Genomic DNA, 15,822 nt, shown 5'->3' on the forward strand with positions numbered 1-15,822 from the left:
TATAATGTAGAGGTTAAACTTGGACTCAGCTACTTCCTGGCTTCGTGATTTGGGCTAAGTTGTTGAACCTCTCCAAGCCTCGGTTTTCTCATCTGTAAAATGGGGGTGATAACAATACATGCTTCATAGGATTGCCCCGAGTATTGTCTAGTTCAAACCTCTCCCAGGTCCCCATTTTCGAAAAAACTGACCTCAGGATGATAGCCACTCAGCCAGTGCCCCACTTGGCATATCTGGGGGAAATAGACATATGAACATTTCTAGTTGAAACTGTGAGTCATCCAATTTCAGTATTCCCAAACCTGGCTGCCATCAAAATGATGCAGTGGTTAAGAATCTGCCTGCCAATGCAGGGGACACGGGTTCGAGCCCTGGTCCGGGAAGATTCCACATGCCGTGGAGCAACTAAGCCCATGTGCCACAACTACTAAGCCTGCGCTCTAGAGCCCGCGAGCCACAAGTACCGAGCCCATGTGCCTAGAGCCCGTGCTCTGCAACAAGAGAAGCCACCACAATGAGAAGCCTGTGCACCACAGGGAAGAGTAGCCCCGTCTCACCGCAACGAGAGAAAGCCCGCACGCAGCAACGAAAACCCAACGCAGCCAAAATAAGCCAAAAAAACTCATCTGAGAGCAAAGACTCTATTCACTAAGTCTTGCACGGGGCCCAGGAATCTGTTTGGAATCAGCTCCAGGCTGATTCACTTTTGGGAATTCGGGTCGCACGGGAGCCCTCTTCACCTCCCAGTGGTCTCAAATGAGTGTGTGTGGGAATATGACCTCTTGCTTTTCAGGTGGTCTTCCAGACCAGCCTGTAAAATATGTTCATGCCACTCTCTTGTTCCAAACCCTTCTGTGGCTCCCTGTGGCCCTCAGGACCCAGGCCCACCTTCCTCAAATTGACCCAAAAGCCCAGCATGATCAAGCCTCTGCATTCCCAATACCTCTTTCTCCTCCAAGCCTCTGCACAGCTGTTCTCTGAACTTGAACATTCTTCCCAGCCCTCGCCCTCCTTCAGTGGCTAACACCTAGTCATCTTTCCAGCACTCACCCTTATAATGTAACTGCTTATTTACTTGTCTTTCCCATATGGCTGTTAGCACCATAAGAGCAGAAACTAACTTGTTCAGAGCTATCTTCAGGTGCTGGACAGGGCCAACAGTGGTTCTTGATAAATATTTGCTGAATACATGAATGAGAAGAACTGGCTAGTCCAGTGTGGCCCAGAAGAGCAGCCAACCCTTTTGGAAGGTTCTTCGTCCTGCCTCAGAGTCCACATCAACGCAAAGACTGGAGAGAGGGCTTTGTGGGTAGGAGCTGCCATTTGACTCTTTCTGGGCTCAAAAGGCTGTAGAGCTAAACGCTCAGGATTTACATTAGACAGACTTGGGTCCACCACTCTTAGGCCTGCCTGTGACTTTGGCCAGGGCACTTGACCTCTCCTGGGCTTCAGCTTTCTCACCTGTTGTAAGGATGAGCTACGTTCATGTAAAGCACTCGCATCTTGCCTGACCCTCAGCAAGCATCCAATAAATATTAGCCATCACTACTAGGTTTGGGATGCCACTGAGCTTCCCAGGAAAGTTCTGTTCTCTCTTTTGTTCCCCATCAATGTACCCATGCACAGGAGGCATCAGAAAACATGACAGCACAGAATTGAACAGTTTTCTGGAGCAGAAAGAACAGTGGCCCCTTAGGGAAAAGGAAACCAATATTTGTCCATATCGAAGAACAGCAGCCCTCCTGTTTATGGAGCACACGCTGTGTGCCAGGCATTGGGCTCTGGGCTTCCCTCTCTGGGGGAACCCTGGGGAACTGGAAGGCAGAAAGGGAACCGGACTAAACTAGGAGGAATTGGAAGACAGGCCTCTTCACCCCACCCGGGCCCCTCCAGGAGGGCTCAGGTCCTCTGTCGCCACCCGGCGGGGCCGAATCCCCATTCCCCCAGCTGGCCCAGACAACTCCGCTCTCCCCAGACCAAAAGCCTGGGCTCCGGCCTCTCCTCCCTCCACCCGCTGTCCCAGGCTCGGGCAGAGGTGGCTTCTTCTGGAGAGAGCAGCTGGCTCGAGTGCAGTTCTGCCGTTTTATTTTTCCTGGGATACTCAAGGGGATGTGGGAACAGCCACAGGTGTGGTGAGGGGAAGCCCCCATCTCCCCTCCCCAGCAGCGGGGAAAGGGGAGAGGCCCAGGCGCCCTGGTCCTGGGTTGGTCCAGCCACTGTGGTCCCTGGGCCCGGTGGGCTGAGGGCTGAGGGTAGAGCCCCTGGGAGGGTGGGGCGGGCTCCTAGGCGGGGTTCGGGATTCTTCATAAAAAGCCACGAAGCTTGATTCCCCACGAAGCCCAGCCCCGCGGGGTGGGGGGGACGCAGAGCCCAGATGAGGGACCCGGCCCGGCCTGGCCCGTGGGGTAAGTAATGGCAGAGATGGTGCCCGTGGGGAGGAGGTGGGGACGAAGCGTCGGACCTGGAAGGTGGGGGGTCCCGGTGGGAGCGCAGGGCGGAGAGGCACGGCCCCCAGCCCAGCCCGGGCGCCTTCGCGTGGGGTCGGGAAGGTAAAAAACCCACGAGACCGTGACGGGCAGGAGGGGCCGGGGCGTGCGGTGCCGGCGGGGCGGGCGCACGGGGCAGCCCGCGTTCACAGTGACCTCGACGCTGGGTGTACAGTACGGGTAGAAAACCGCGGGCCCGGGCCCGGGCTGGGCGGGCCGGGCCGGTCACAGCCTGGTCTGGGCCTCGGGGATGTAGATCTCGATGCTGTCGGCGCTCTCGGTGGCCGAGCTGTGGCGGAAGGAGGCGGCGCGCTTGGCCGCCAGGAGCCTCTTGCGCGCTTCCTGCCGCTGCCGGTCCACCGAGTCCAGGGAGCGCTCCTTCACCGGCACGCCCCGGCCCCGCAAGGGCTTCTTTGGTATCGGCGGAGGGACCTTCTTCTCCTCCTGCCGGCAGAGGGGGCGGCACTTAGTTTGGGGGCGGGTCCCACCCGACTTCCCAACCGGCACCCCCGCGGCCCGGAACGGTTAACAGCGCGCGCCTCTGACTCGTGAGAGCGGTTCTTGAGAGCGTGTGACGGCCCCCGAAGCCCCAGGGGTGCTTGTTCTGCCAAGGTGAAACCCACATTTTTCATTTTTTAAAGAGATGGACTCGAGCGCCCCCTGGTGGAGCCGTTTTCCACAACTCGCATCAGAGCGTTCGCTCCCTCCTGGTCCACAGGAGTGCAGTTCCCCCGACGCCGGCAAGGCAATGAGGGCTCACGTTCCAGGCTGCTGGGACCCATCACTGACAAGGTCTGGTGAGATGAGGGCTGAGGGGACCTTGAAGGTCCCCTCTGTGCCGAGGTCCAAGCTGAGGGCAGTCTGCCCTTCTGGAAGCTCTAGTTTGGCTCCCTCAAACGACAGCTGGTCCGAGGTGGCTGCAGCCACCAAAGGGTTCTTGCAGCTCAGGCAGTGATGAGCAGTGGGACCAAGCAGAGGGCAGTGACCAAGAGCAGGGTCGAAGAGGGTCACCATCACCTGTCCAGGACTACCTTTGCTGCCCAGGGTCTCTTCTCCTGCCTTTCTCTACCGCCCCCCACCCCGCCCACACTCTCTGGGGAAGGGCATTTTCCAGGGTCTGGACTCTTGGTTTGAAGGGACCTCCCCCCACCTTAGGCTCCAGGAGTTTCCAGCTGTTGGCCTTGAGTTGCTGTAGCTCCAGGAACTTGAGGGTAACATCCTCGATAGAGAGCTGCAAGAGGTCCCAGAAACCCGCCAGGTCCTGGAAGGTGGGCACGGGGAACGCAGTGGGGTCCTGCAGTGGAGGGTGACAGAGGGGAGGCAGTCAGTCGGCAAGGTCTGAGCCCCAGCTTGGACCAGAGAAAGCCCAACCCACCCTCATTGTCAGGAAGCTCAACCTGGGAGAGTGGGGAGGGGACTGGGAGGTAGGGAGACAAGACAAGACAAACACCTGGTCTCACTTCCAGGCATACACACTCCAGTCCCCTACCAGGTACACACACCTGATAGGCTCCGTGCCATGGGCACTCACCATGCTTTGCTGACACAGCCGGAAGAACTGCTGAACCTTCTGGGACAGGAGAAGTTGTGTGCTGCCCACGGCACTGCGGATCTTCTCCAGGACTGGAGAGCAAAAGGAGATGCGGGGAGGGGAAAGATGCCTCTCCTTACCCAGCCTCCAGGAAGTCTGCCCTGAAAGACTGACCCCTCTGTTATCTGGCACCGTCTATCCGTCTGTCTCCTCCGGCCCCCTCCCCATCCCATCCTCAAGGTCATGACAAGCAGCTCCTATCCCACTTCACTAGGAAGACTGTCTCCTCAGACACTGATGTTTCTTCTTTCACACGATCTACACGTCCTGACTGCTTATCCTCCTGTGTCCGCTTCCCTCCCATGTCAGAGAACAGATGGAAAGCAGTGCCAGCCTGGCCCAATAGCCTTAGCCAGGCACTAGCTCCGTGACCACTCATTGGCAGAACTTTGTCACTCATCAGTATATGACTCCTTGGCTCATTGAGAATTACCAAATAATGTCATGTGCGTGACTCTTGTCTTCTAGTCACTATCCCATCAAACTGGGGATTCTGCGGTTAAGACTGTGTCTCCCCTCAGACTGGACTTGCAGGGAAGGGCATGTCCTCCCTTGTGCAGGGCCCTGTCTCCCTGGCTGAATCTCCTTCTCCTAGGCCTCAGGCATGAGCTGACACTGTGCACTGCCACCCCCTCTGCCTGAAGTCCTGGTCTCACACCTGGATCAGACCTGGATTCCCACATCAGCCCAGATGGGAATAGGGTCCCCTCAATCCCCATGGACTTGGGCTGTCAGCCATCTCCTAGAAGGCCCAACCCTTTCACCCGGTCACTTTCCCAGTCCTATCTCTGACCTCTGAAGCTGCTCCCTGCTTCCTTCCAAGAGCTCCCAACATGCCCTACTGCCAATAGGAGCCACCAAGGTCTGGGGCCATACGACCAAACTGTGAGAAAGGCACAGTCAGGCCCAGCCAAAGGCCTCTCCTATCACATCGCGGTAGTGGCCGCCGCCGCCACGATGCCTCCGTGCCCGGGGTCCCCTCACTCACTCTCCTCCGGCAGTTCATAGTCCTCCGCCTCGCGCTCCATCTGCTGGCACCAGTGCTCCAGCTTCTCCACCTCCGCCCTCAGCATCTTGATGAACCACTCGCCATCCCGTGGGCTGGGGGACGTGCGGCCTGAGTCGGGGAGGCTACGTGAGCCGCGCTCCATCCAGGAGTCACGGCGCCCGGACCCGGGGCCGGGGGTAGGGGCAGGGGCGGGGCCGGGCGACCCATCGGTGGCCGGCGGCTCATACGGCAGTGGGTAGCCCTCGCGGTAGGCCCACTGGCCTTGCGTGTGGACCGTGCGGAAGACTGAGTAGGTGGGGGCCCGGGGCCCGGGCTGGGGCTCAGAGGCGTGCCTCTGGAAGGAGCGTCCGAACTGCAGGGCCTTGTCTTCTGTGGCCACGGTGGCCAGGCCGGCCAGGCCCTCCAGCTCCAGGTCGGCCTGCACGCCGGCTGTCACACTGTTGGAGCGCTTGAACCTCGCCCGCCTGGTGAGAGAGCTGGCGGTTATCTCTGCCCCTGCCCAGTCTCATCCCAGCCCTCACCCGCACCCCAGGCCAAAAGGAAACCTACAAAGTGATGGACATTAATTCACGACCTTTAAATGTATCAGTCCTTGCCACGGGTCGGTACATAACATACCTACCTGTTGCACCGGTTCTGGACAGGGGTGATATTCAAAATATTTAACCACCTGTACTCCATGGGCAGAACAGATGCTGGCAGACACCAATCAGACGGACAAAGCCAAAGTGCTAGGGCATCACCCCGCAGAAGCTGGATTGTGGGCCAAAAGGGCCTGGGGAGGGTCCAGGGTGGTGGCTCTTTACCAATGAACACAGCATTATTTCAGCATTTTAACAAACAACGTGTCTTCGCTAGTTCATACCAGCTGTACGGGTATATCCTCAGTCCTATGGAGAGATGAATAAACTATAGCACAGAGAGGCCCACAGTCAGCCAGCTGGAAAACAGCGGAGCCAAGATCTGGACCCAGGGCTGCCACGCTCCACAGCCCAAGAACTTCCCACCACACCAGCTGCTAGAACATCAGGAAGAACTGCCTTAGAGCAGCTGGCGAGAAGGGGTGGGCTGCAGCTGGGAGGACTTCGCCTCTAGGGACCCCATGGCTCAGCACGGAGCCTGGCCAGACACAGTCAGCGGGTGCCAGTGGAGCTGAATTAAGTTGTTGGCAGGAATGACACAGGGCCTGGAAATTTCTTGTCTTTGAGTTAATAATATGCAAATCTTATGCAAAACAGAATGTCAGTTGACCTTGTTCTCCCCCTCCCCACTGAGTTCAATCAGAGTGAGGGCTCTTTTCTATGAAGAAGTAAGTGCTCCCTGAGGCGCATGAGGTTGGGGTCAGATAATAGATAATACTTAAAGAAGAGAGAGTCAGGAGATGTGAGGGTGGCAGGGAGAGGTGAACAGACGTTTGAGGTCTGGAAATTCAAGGACCATGAAAGAAAAGCCCATGTGTCCTAAGCTTCCTCCACCCTCATATGGTCGGAAGAGAGAGGGATTTGGGGGACCAGATTTAGGGGCTCCTCCTGCTTCCCAGAAGACTCCCCCACCCCCCACAACTTTAGCCTTCCTCATGCTGCCTGGGCCTTCTCTCCCTGCCTGCCTGCTTCCCTCCAGCTGGCGGGCTGCCTGCTGGGAGCCTGTTGCCATAGAAACCAGACCCAGAAGGATGCTGCAGGACCCAGGAAAGAGAAATGCACTCATATGCAGTCCCCAGCCAGCCCTATGTACCAACCCCCACCCAGAGAAAGAGAAAGCCGGAACATACCCGCATTGCCTCCCATGTGGTCTTCACCTTGGCACCTGCCCTGGTCGGGGCTTGCATCTCTCTTTCCTTGACTATTGGATCAACCTCCTTTCGGACACTGCTGCCTCCACTCAGAATAGCACAGAAGAAGAGCAGTGGATTGTGAGGCAGACCGGAGTTCTAACGCTGGCCTTGTTGCTATGTGCCTTTGGGAGGCCACTCACCCTCCACCTGGGCCTCCACCTGGGCCATCTAGTAAGTATATATGTATGTGTGTATATAAAATACACTATATGATATATATGAATATGTATTATATATAAACACACACACACATATATGCTATAAAATGACAGGAATGAACCAGTACCAATGCCAAGGTACCTCCTCTCTCTAAAATTATACTTTGCAGGTAGGGGATGAGTGAAATAGGTGAGGGAGATTAAGAGGGACAAATTTCCAGCTACAAAATAAATAAGTCACAGGGATGAAACGTACAGCATGAGTAATACAGTCAGGAATATCGTAGTAACTTTATACGGTGACAGATGGTAACTAGGCTTACCGTGGTGGTCACTGAATGATGTATAGAAATATTGAATTTGTGCACCTGACGCTACATAGTGTTGTAGGTCAATTACACGTCAATAAGAAATAATAATAACATAGTTTTTTGAATAAAATGAAATTATACCTTTTAAAAATTATACCTTGTAAAATTATACCTATGCATATTTTAAGATCTGGGGCCCAACATTCTCTCACCAATCCACCCAGCACTGGAGTAGTCTTTCTAAAGCTGACCTCTGCCCAACCCATCCCCCTGCGCAAAACCCTTCCATTGCTCCCCACTGCCAACAAGATAAAGCCCAGGCTTCCTGTGCTAGCATTTACTCCGGATGCAGTCCTCTCTGACCTCATCTCCCTTGAACCCTCCTTGCTCCCCAAGTAGATTATACTGGCCCTGACTTCAGCCTCTGCACGTACTATTCCCCTGCCTGAAATGGCCTTCCTCCCCCTCACTGCCTGCTGGTTCCCTGCTCAAGCCCCCTCCTCTTCTGTGAGCCCCCTGACTGCCCCGAGGCCATCCTCGTACCATCCCTCCCTCAGCCATCTTCTTGCATTTGGAGGCGGTCCCACGGTTTGGTTACATTGCTCTGTTTCTGGTGAGAGTTTTGTATGTCTAACTGAACTGTCAGGGTGCCCTTTGGCTCCCTTTAAATATTTTTGTGCTTTGAGCTCCAGTTAGCCTCTGGCTCCTTCGGCACTCCAGCAATTGCAAACCACACAGGTAAAGGTGGGGCTTGCCCCAATAAATACATTAGTAAAGATCTGCCTTCCCTATTTGCTTTTCTGGTACTCCCATGAAACATGGAGCTGTCCTTTGTCATCACTGGGTCTGTGCCTTCCACTGTCCTCTGAGGGGTCCTGAGAAGACCACACTGTATCTTTTTTTTTTTTTTTTGGCTGCGTTGGGTGTTCGTTGCTCCACGTGGGCTTTCTCTAGTTGCAGCGAGCAGGGGCTACTCTTCGTGGCAGTGCGTGGGCTTCTCATTGCAGTGGCTTCTCGTTGCGGAGCACGGGCTCTAGGTGCACAGGCTTCAGTAGTTGTGGCATGTGGGCTCAGTAGTTGTGGCTCATGGGCTCTAGAGCACAGGCTCAGTAGTTGTGGCGCACAGGCTTAGTTTCTCCGTGGCGTGTGGGATCTTCCCGGACCAGGGCTCGAACCTGTGTCCCCTGCATTGGCAGGCAGATTCTTAACCACTGCGCCACCAGGGAAGCCCCACACTGTGTCTTGATGGAAGTAGGCCACGCAGTCTGGAACAGAAGCATGAATGCTCCAGGCTTCATGGTTCTCAAGTCAGTACCTCAAGTAGCTCTCTCACTGTGTCTACTTGAAGGAAGACCAAAGAAATTGAGGAGCTTATGGGATTACTGGAAACACAATCTTCACCAACACTTCCAGCCAGGAGCCAGAGATTTGCACAGCACAAGCAGGAATTGGTCATCTTTGTGCAAGTGGCATTTAAAACCAGCAGTGTGAGACAAGATCACCCAAGAAAAGAGAAATGGAACAAAGATGCAAAGCCCTGGGGAACACAGACATTTCAGGGGCCAGTGGAGACGGCAGAGCCCCAGGCGTGTCTAAGCCAGAGAGGAAGAGGAGGAAAATCAAGAGAAGGGGACCACAAAAGGATGAAATCCTCAAAAAAGGGTCTCAAGCGGGAATGAGCAGCCGACTGGAAAATGCAGCCAGTTGAGAATGAAAGGTGTCCATTGACTTGGCAATATGGAAGCCACTGGTGATCAGGGCAAAAGTCAGTTTGGTGGAGTATGGGGGCAGACGCAGATGGAGGGGGTTGTCAGGAGGTGGAGAAAACTAGGCAAGACAACTCTTCCAAAGGGCTTGGTTGAGAAGGAAGGAAGAAAGAAGACAATGTACCTTTAAGGAAGGGATGATCTGGTTATTTGTCAGTTGTATCTCAATAGAGCTGGAGGGGGAGGAAAAGGAGGGACAACTGGATGCTTCTCACATGCCATATCCCCAAGGGGCAGGTAGAATAATGGCCACCGGAAAAAGTCCATGTCCTAATTCCCAGAACCTATGAATATGTTACCTTCCACAGCAAAAAGGACTTTGCAAAAATGATTACGTCAAGGATCTTGAGACGAGATCCTGCAGTCTCCAGTTGTGTCCATTTTAATCAAAAGGGTCCTTCTAAGTGAAAGAGGGAGGTAGGAAAGTCAGAATCAGAGAAGCAGATGGGACAATGGGATCAAGGTTGGAGTGATTGCCTGTGAGGACTCAACCCGCCACTGCTGGCTTTGAAGACAGAAATGGGCTACAAGCCGAGGAATGCGGACAGCCTCTATAAACTGGGAAAGGTGAAAAAATGGATGCTTTCCAGAGACTCCAAAAGGGGTCAGTCCTGCCAACACCTTGATTTTAGCCTAGTGAAACCCAGTTCAGACTTCCAACCTCTAGAAATGTAAGATAATAAATATGGATTATTGGATGCCACTAAAGTAGTGGCTACAATACTGTGCTGTAATAATACAGCAGCCGTAGGTAACTAATACAACCTGTAAAGAGAAGTCAATTCAAGCTAGAGAAGAGAGAGGCAGTAACCCAAGGACCAGATAGGAGGGGAACAAATAATAACCACTTTACATGAATCAATATGCTCAGCCCTCACATTAGTATCACCCCTACTCACAGATGAGAAAACTAAGGCTTAGAGAACCTAAGTGACGTCCTAAGACCAGACACTTATTAATTTAGTGCAGTCTGTCTGCAGAGGCCAGCTCTTAAACCATTACACTCCACTGCCTTCCTAGGACTGAGGGACAGGAGCAGCTTTAACCAGAAAGGCAGAGGCCTCCACCCCTGAGGCAGGACTGCTGGAGGAGGCAAGGAAAGAGATGCAGTTGGAGGCTGGTCCGGCAGTGGAGACAGGTCCCACCAATGACCTCAGTCGTTACAAAGAAGTAAGCAGGGAGGTCGTCTGCTGGAGATTTGGGGGTGAGAAGGCTGGGGGAGGGAACGAGAATGAATAGTTTTAAGGAAGGTAGACTAGCAGAGTGGTTAAGCATGTATGCTCTGGAGCCAGAATGTCCGGGTCCAAAACCCAGCTCTATGGCTCGTGCCTCAGTTTCTTCATCTATAAATGAGAATGATAATAGTACCTACTCACAGGATTGTTATGAGATAATGTATCTAAGAAACTTAGAACAGCACGTGGCCTGCCCACTGCAAGTGTTAGCTGTTACATGGTGAGGCAGGAAGGTTTGTAGCTCACACTGAAAAAAAAAGGGAGGTGGACAAATAAAACAATGGGAGTGTAGCACTGAGAACCCAGCCAGACCATTGTAGTTATTGATTATTATGATTGCTGTTGATCATTCCCATCTGTTCTCCCACAGCACTCTGAATAAAACCTTTTTTATACTCCATATCACATTGTATTGTAGTTAGTTATTTACATATCTGTCTCCCTTACTAAATTGGGCAGTTCCTCAAATAAACGTTGATTATTTGGTTGGTTGGTTGGAAGGGAGGATAGTAGAGATTACGAATCATCCCCCAACATCCATTCTCCTTTCTTCCTTAGTAAAAGAATCCCACGATTTTAAGCTAGACACATGGTCCCTTCAAATAAAGATTCTTTTACCCATCTCCCTTGTAGCTAGGTGTGGCTATGTGGCTAAGTTCTAGCTCATAGGTTATAAGCAGAAGTAGTATGTGCAACTTTCAGAAAATGTCCTTAAAAGGAGAGGGCATGCCCTTCTTTGTTCCCTTCTCCTCCCTGCTGACCATAATGTAGATATGATGGCTGGACCTCAAGCAGCCATTTTGGAACATGAGATGGAAGCCACGTGCTGAGGAGGGAGGAGCAATAAGATAGAAGGAGGCTGGGTCTGACACTGCGGAGCACCTACCAGCCCTCAACTGACTCTCTGGACTTCTAAGCAAGAGAGAAATAAACTTCTATCATGTTTGAGTCACTGTCATTTTGGGGTATTCTGTAACTCACAGCCAAACCTAATCCTAACTCTAACTGATCCATTTTCAGGGTAGTGAAGTCCAAGGCTTATGTCCCTACTTAGTTTTGGATTTGGCAGTATTTGCTGCAGTCTTCACCAATCGCTGCAAACACAGGAGAGAAACTGGCTTCAGTTATGAATCATCACTAATTCATAACAATGCCTTTCAGAATATTTTCTCCCCAAGCCTTTTAACAAGGTTGAGGAGGCCTCCTCCCCTCAAGTCCTTTAGGGTGACAGTGCTCACATTCCTGATGATTCTGGAAGTTATCATGGTTACTTCTGGGAGATGTTTCTCCTGTGATTCTCTAAGGGATAACACAAAAGGCTCTGGGAAGAAACTGGCTTATCCCAAGAGACATACTGTCCAAGGAATGATCAACATCCAGGAGTTGTCGAGAAGTTTCGCCAGGAGTATTTGGCAGCAGGCTGGCGGGGGGGGGTGGGGGGGGGGGTGGGGGGGGTGGGAGGGGGAATGGGCGTGGACGTTTCAGCAAGGCTCAGCCATTATAGCAGCTCCCTCTCTGAGAAAGCATCTAAGAGCTTAAACATATAATCAATCAGGAATCCCCAAGCCCACCACCGCAGGCTGGGGGCTGTGACAGTGATGCCGAGGTGGGGCTAGGGTGGGAGTTGAGGAAGAGTCGTGACCATCCTGGAGTTTATGCTGAGGAATAGAGGCAGTGTCCGCACCCCAGGCTTGTGGTCAGCCAGCGACTCGTTGCTTTTGCAGGACTGCTCTTGGAATATAACTTCATGAGGATGGAAGCTTCCTGTTCTTTCTGCACATTCCCTTCCCAAGGTCCCAAAGCCGGAAATGATCATGAAGCTGAGGGAGGGGTGGACTTCCAACACAGAGTTCTCCAGGGAGCCCTGGTTGGGCAAAAGGGGATCTAAGTAGGGTTGTCAGATAAAATACAGGACTCCCAGTTAAATTTTAATTTCAAATAAATAACAGATACTTTTTTTAGTATAAGTACGTCTCAAGTACTGTTTGGGAAGTACTTATACTAAAACTAATTCATTGCTTATCTGACAATCAAATTTAATTGGGTGGTATGGTGTTTTTACTTGTTTACTTTGTTCTGTTGCTGCTAAATCTGGAATTTAAGATAAGATCTTAGTGGCAGGGATCTAGAAGTGGAAGCTACAAGGGGATACCATGATTAGTGAGAGAGGTAAAAATCACATGGTTTTGATGCTCTCAAAAGGCCCTAGGAACAGACTTCTAATATCCATCAATGATATTTGATGCATTCTTTTATCATGGCCCAGAGTGTGCTAGGTCCAGGAAGACAGGTGCTATAGGATGCCCTGAGATGGGGGTGGTAACTGTTTCTTAAATATGCTCCCTCCCATCACAGGGTCTTAGCACCTGCTGGGCCTTCTGCCTGGAACACTCAGCTCCCACTTTCACTTTGCTAATTTTTGTTCCTCCTTCAGATCTCCACTCAAATGTCACATTCTCAGGAAATCCATGCCTGACTCCTCTGCCTGGGTCAAAGGCCCCTATTACACACTCTCATAGTGTACACACCTCTCCTTTGTGGCTCCTTCTCAGCTGTACTTCTGCATCACTTAGAAGGTTCTTAGATTAACATGGCAGCAAGCTTCACAGGGCAGGGGCTGTGTCTGGCTCTGCTCACCTTTGTATCTTTGGTGCCCAGTACAGTACTTGACGGATAATAGGGTTATAATAAATGTCTGTGGAGAGATGAATCTTAGGTGGAGGTGCGGTGGACATGGAACCGAAGGGGCACCAACCCCAACCCCTGTCTATTTCTAAGCCAAGTCACCACTGATGATGAGCAACAGAACGGACCCACAGACAACTCCCAGGTATAAAGGGCTATAAATCTGCACTCCTCACCCAATAGGTTAGCAGGGAAGACCTGAAAGGCAGAAAAGGAGAAACTTTTCCTCCCCAGCAATTTTTTTAAACCAAAGTACAGAAAGAGAGGGAAATACTGGGACCAGTGAGACAGAAGCAAGGACAAGAGAGTCCAAGAAAATGGGGTGGCAGTGGGTGGGGGGCTAGGCCTGGATGTGTGCCTAGAAGGGCTGCTGGTATTCGTGGCTCACTTTTATGTACCAGCTGGGGCATGGTGTGCGGTAAGTCAGACTTAAAGTGCCAGGGACATAAGGGAGAGAAAGGACGGTGCAGGTGTATAACTAAGGATGCCTTCAGCAGACAAGCAAGGGAGCCTGGCCAGAAAGATGCGCCAGATTTCTTCTCTCCCCACCTGTCACCCCCTCTGGATTCCCAGTGTGATCACCTGTCCCAAGCAATTCAGTTCTTTAGACATTTATCCATAAACCTTCTCCTCTCCCCTGCCCACCCCTCCAAACCTCCCCAAGCACCTACACAAGAGCAAGGAAGACCTCATTCTCTGCCTGTCCCCACCCTTCCCTGACTTCACTCCAAACACTTCCAAAATTGGTCCCACTTGTCTCTGTAACTGCTGCTGACGACTGATCGATGTACTGGACTGGACTAACTTAGGAAGTTCCCACCCACCCCACCCCCACACATATAGAAATGCTGGGTCAAATAAAGCCCAAAAGATGGTTTTGCTACAATGCCAAGCTTGAAAGCAGGAAAGAGACATCTTCAGGTATCAGAAACAAAAAGGAAAGTCAAAACCTTAGTGGTGAAAGGGAACCTAAGCCAAGTGAGCCACAGGAATATGGGCCAGATATATCCTAGAGGCTAGATGGTAACGCCCAGGGAGGATTAAAGGAGAGACCCCAAGCCTGTGCATCCTGGGGACCTGGAAGGAGACCCCGTGCATAAAGCCAGCAGCCAAAAAAAAAGGTTGTTTCATTTACAAATGTGGACTAGAAAATTCATGTCATGATTCAGGTATGTGGCCTGGAAGTAGGATGCTGAGAAATCAGAATATTAAGGCTGCTCTGGTTGTGGGTATGGGGTTTGAATGAGTAGTACCAGTGAAATACAGAAACCTCAAGCTGAGATATTAACTCTAAAACTGGTCCCAAGCTCAAGCAATACTTGAGCATAAAGGAAATTGAACCCAGGAGGAAGCAGTGGGCAGTAACAAGCAATAGTGAACACATAAATTGTTAAAACATGTTTGTAAATCCAAACTATTAAACCATAAAAGATATAACAACAACAGATTCTTTAAAGGGTTTTAAAGGTAGGGTTTTTTAAAGAGGTATAATCAAAATACTAGATAAATATAACATGGAATGGGAGAAAATATTTGCAAAAGAAGCAACTGATAAAGGATTAATCTCCAAAATATACAAGCAGCTCATGCAGCTCAGTAGTAAAAAAACAAACAACGCAATCCAAAAATGGGCAGAAGACCTAAAAGACATTTCTCCAAAGAAGATATACAGACTGCCAACAAATACATGAAAGAATGCTCAACATCACTAATCATTAGAGAAATGCAAATCAAAACTACAATGAGGTATCACCTCACACAGGTCAGAATGGCCATCATCAAAAAATCTACAAACGATAAATGCTGGAGAGGGTGTGGAGAAAAGGGAACCCTCTGGCACTGCTGGTGGGAATGTAAATTGATACAGCCACTATGGAGAACAGTGTGGAGGTTCCTTAAAAAACTAAAATCAGAACTACCATATGATCCAGCAGTCCCACTACTGGGCATATACCCTGAGAAAACCATAAATCAAAAGGAGTCATGTACCACAATGTTCATTGCAGCTCTATTCACAATAGCCAGGACATGGAAGCAACCTAAGTGTCCATCATGGGACGAATGGATGAAGAAGATGTGGCACATATGTAAAATGGAATATTACTCAGCCATAAAGAGAAACGAAATTGAGTTATTTGTAGTGAGGTGGATGGACCTAGAGTCTGTCATACAGAGTGAAGTAAGTCAGAAAGAGAAAAACAAATACCATATGCTAACACATATATATGGAATCTAAAAAAAAAAAAAGGTTCTGAAGAACCTAGGGGCAGGATAGGAATAAAGACGCAGACATAGAGAATGGACATAGAGAACGGGGAGTGGGAAGGGTAAGCTGGGATGAAGTGAGAGAGTGGCATGGACATATATACACTACCAAATGTAAAACAGATAGCTAGGGGGAAGCAGCCACATAGCACAGGCAGATCAGCTCGGTGCTTTGTGACCACCTAGAGGGGTGGGATAGGGAGGGTGGGCGGGAGACGCAAGAGGACAGGGATATGGGGATGTATGTATACATATAGCTGATTCACTTTGTTATACAGCAGAAACTAACACAACATTGTAAAGGAATTATACTCCAATAAAGATGTTAAAAAAAAAAAAAAGTGCTGACTCAGGGCTGGAAGGCATGGGAACCACTGGCTCTGCCCTGAAGGAGGAGGAAGCTCCCTGTTGCCAGACACACCTGATGGCTTTCACACTTTGATGGCCCTTGAGATTGCTTTGTAGAATCACTCTTTTTTTTT

General features: G+C 50.9%; 1 protein-coding gene across 1 annotated transcript in view; it reads right to left on the minus strand.

Annotated features, from left to right (window-relative positions):
- Positions 1-2,068: 2,068 nt before the first annotated feature.
- Positions 2,069-15,822, minus strand: part of DLGAP3 (DLG associated protein 3) — a 60,767-nt gene continuing 47,013 nt past the window's right edge. Inside the window, exons 9-12 of the mRNA XM_032642582.1 lie at positions 5,066-5,550; positions 4,018-4,109; positions 3,637-3,780; positions 2,069-2,930 (exon numbers count right to left, since the gene is read on the minus strand). Coding sequence (XP_032498473.1) covers positions 2,712-2,930; positions 3,637-3,780; positions 4,018-4,109; positions 5,066-5,550 — 940 coding nt within the window. The 3' untranslated portion in view covers positions 2,069-2,711. The remainder of the gene's footprint in view (positions 2,931-3,636; positions 3,781-4,017; positions 4,110-5,065; positions 5,551-15,822) is intronic.

Source organism: Phocoena sinus, chromosome 1 (genome assembly GCF_008692025.1).
Source record: "Phocoena sinus isolate mPhoSin1 chromosome 1, mPhoSin1.pri, whole genome shotgun sequence".
Lineage (NCBI taxonomy): Eukaryota > Metazoa > Chordata > Mammalia > Artiodactyla > Phocoenidae > Phocoena > Phocoena sinus.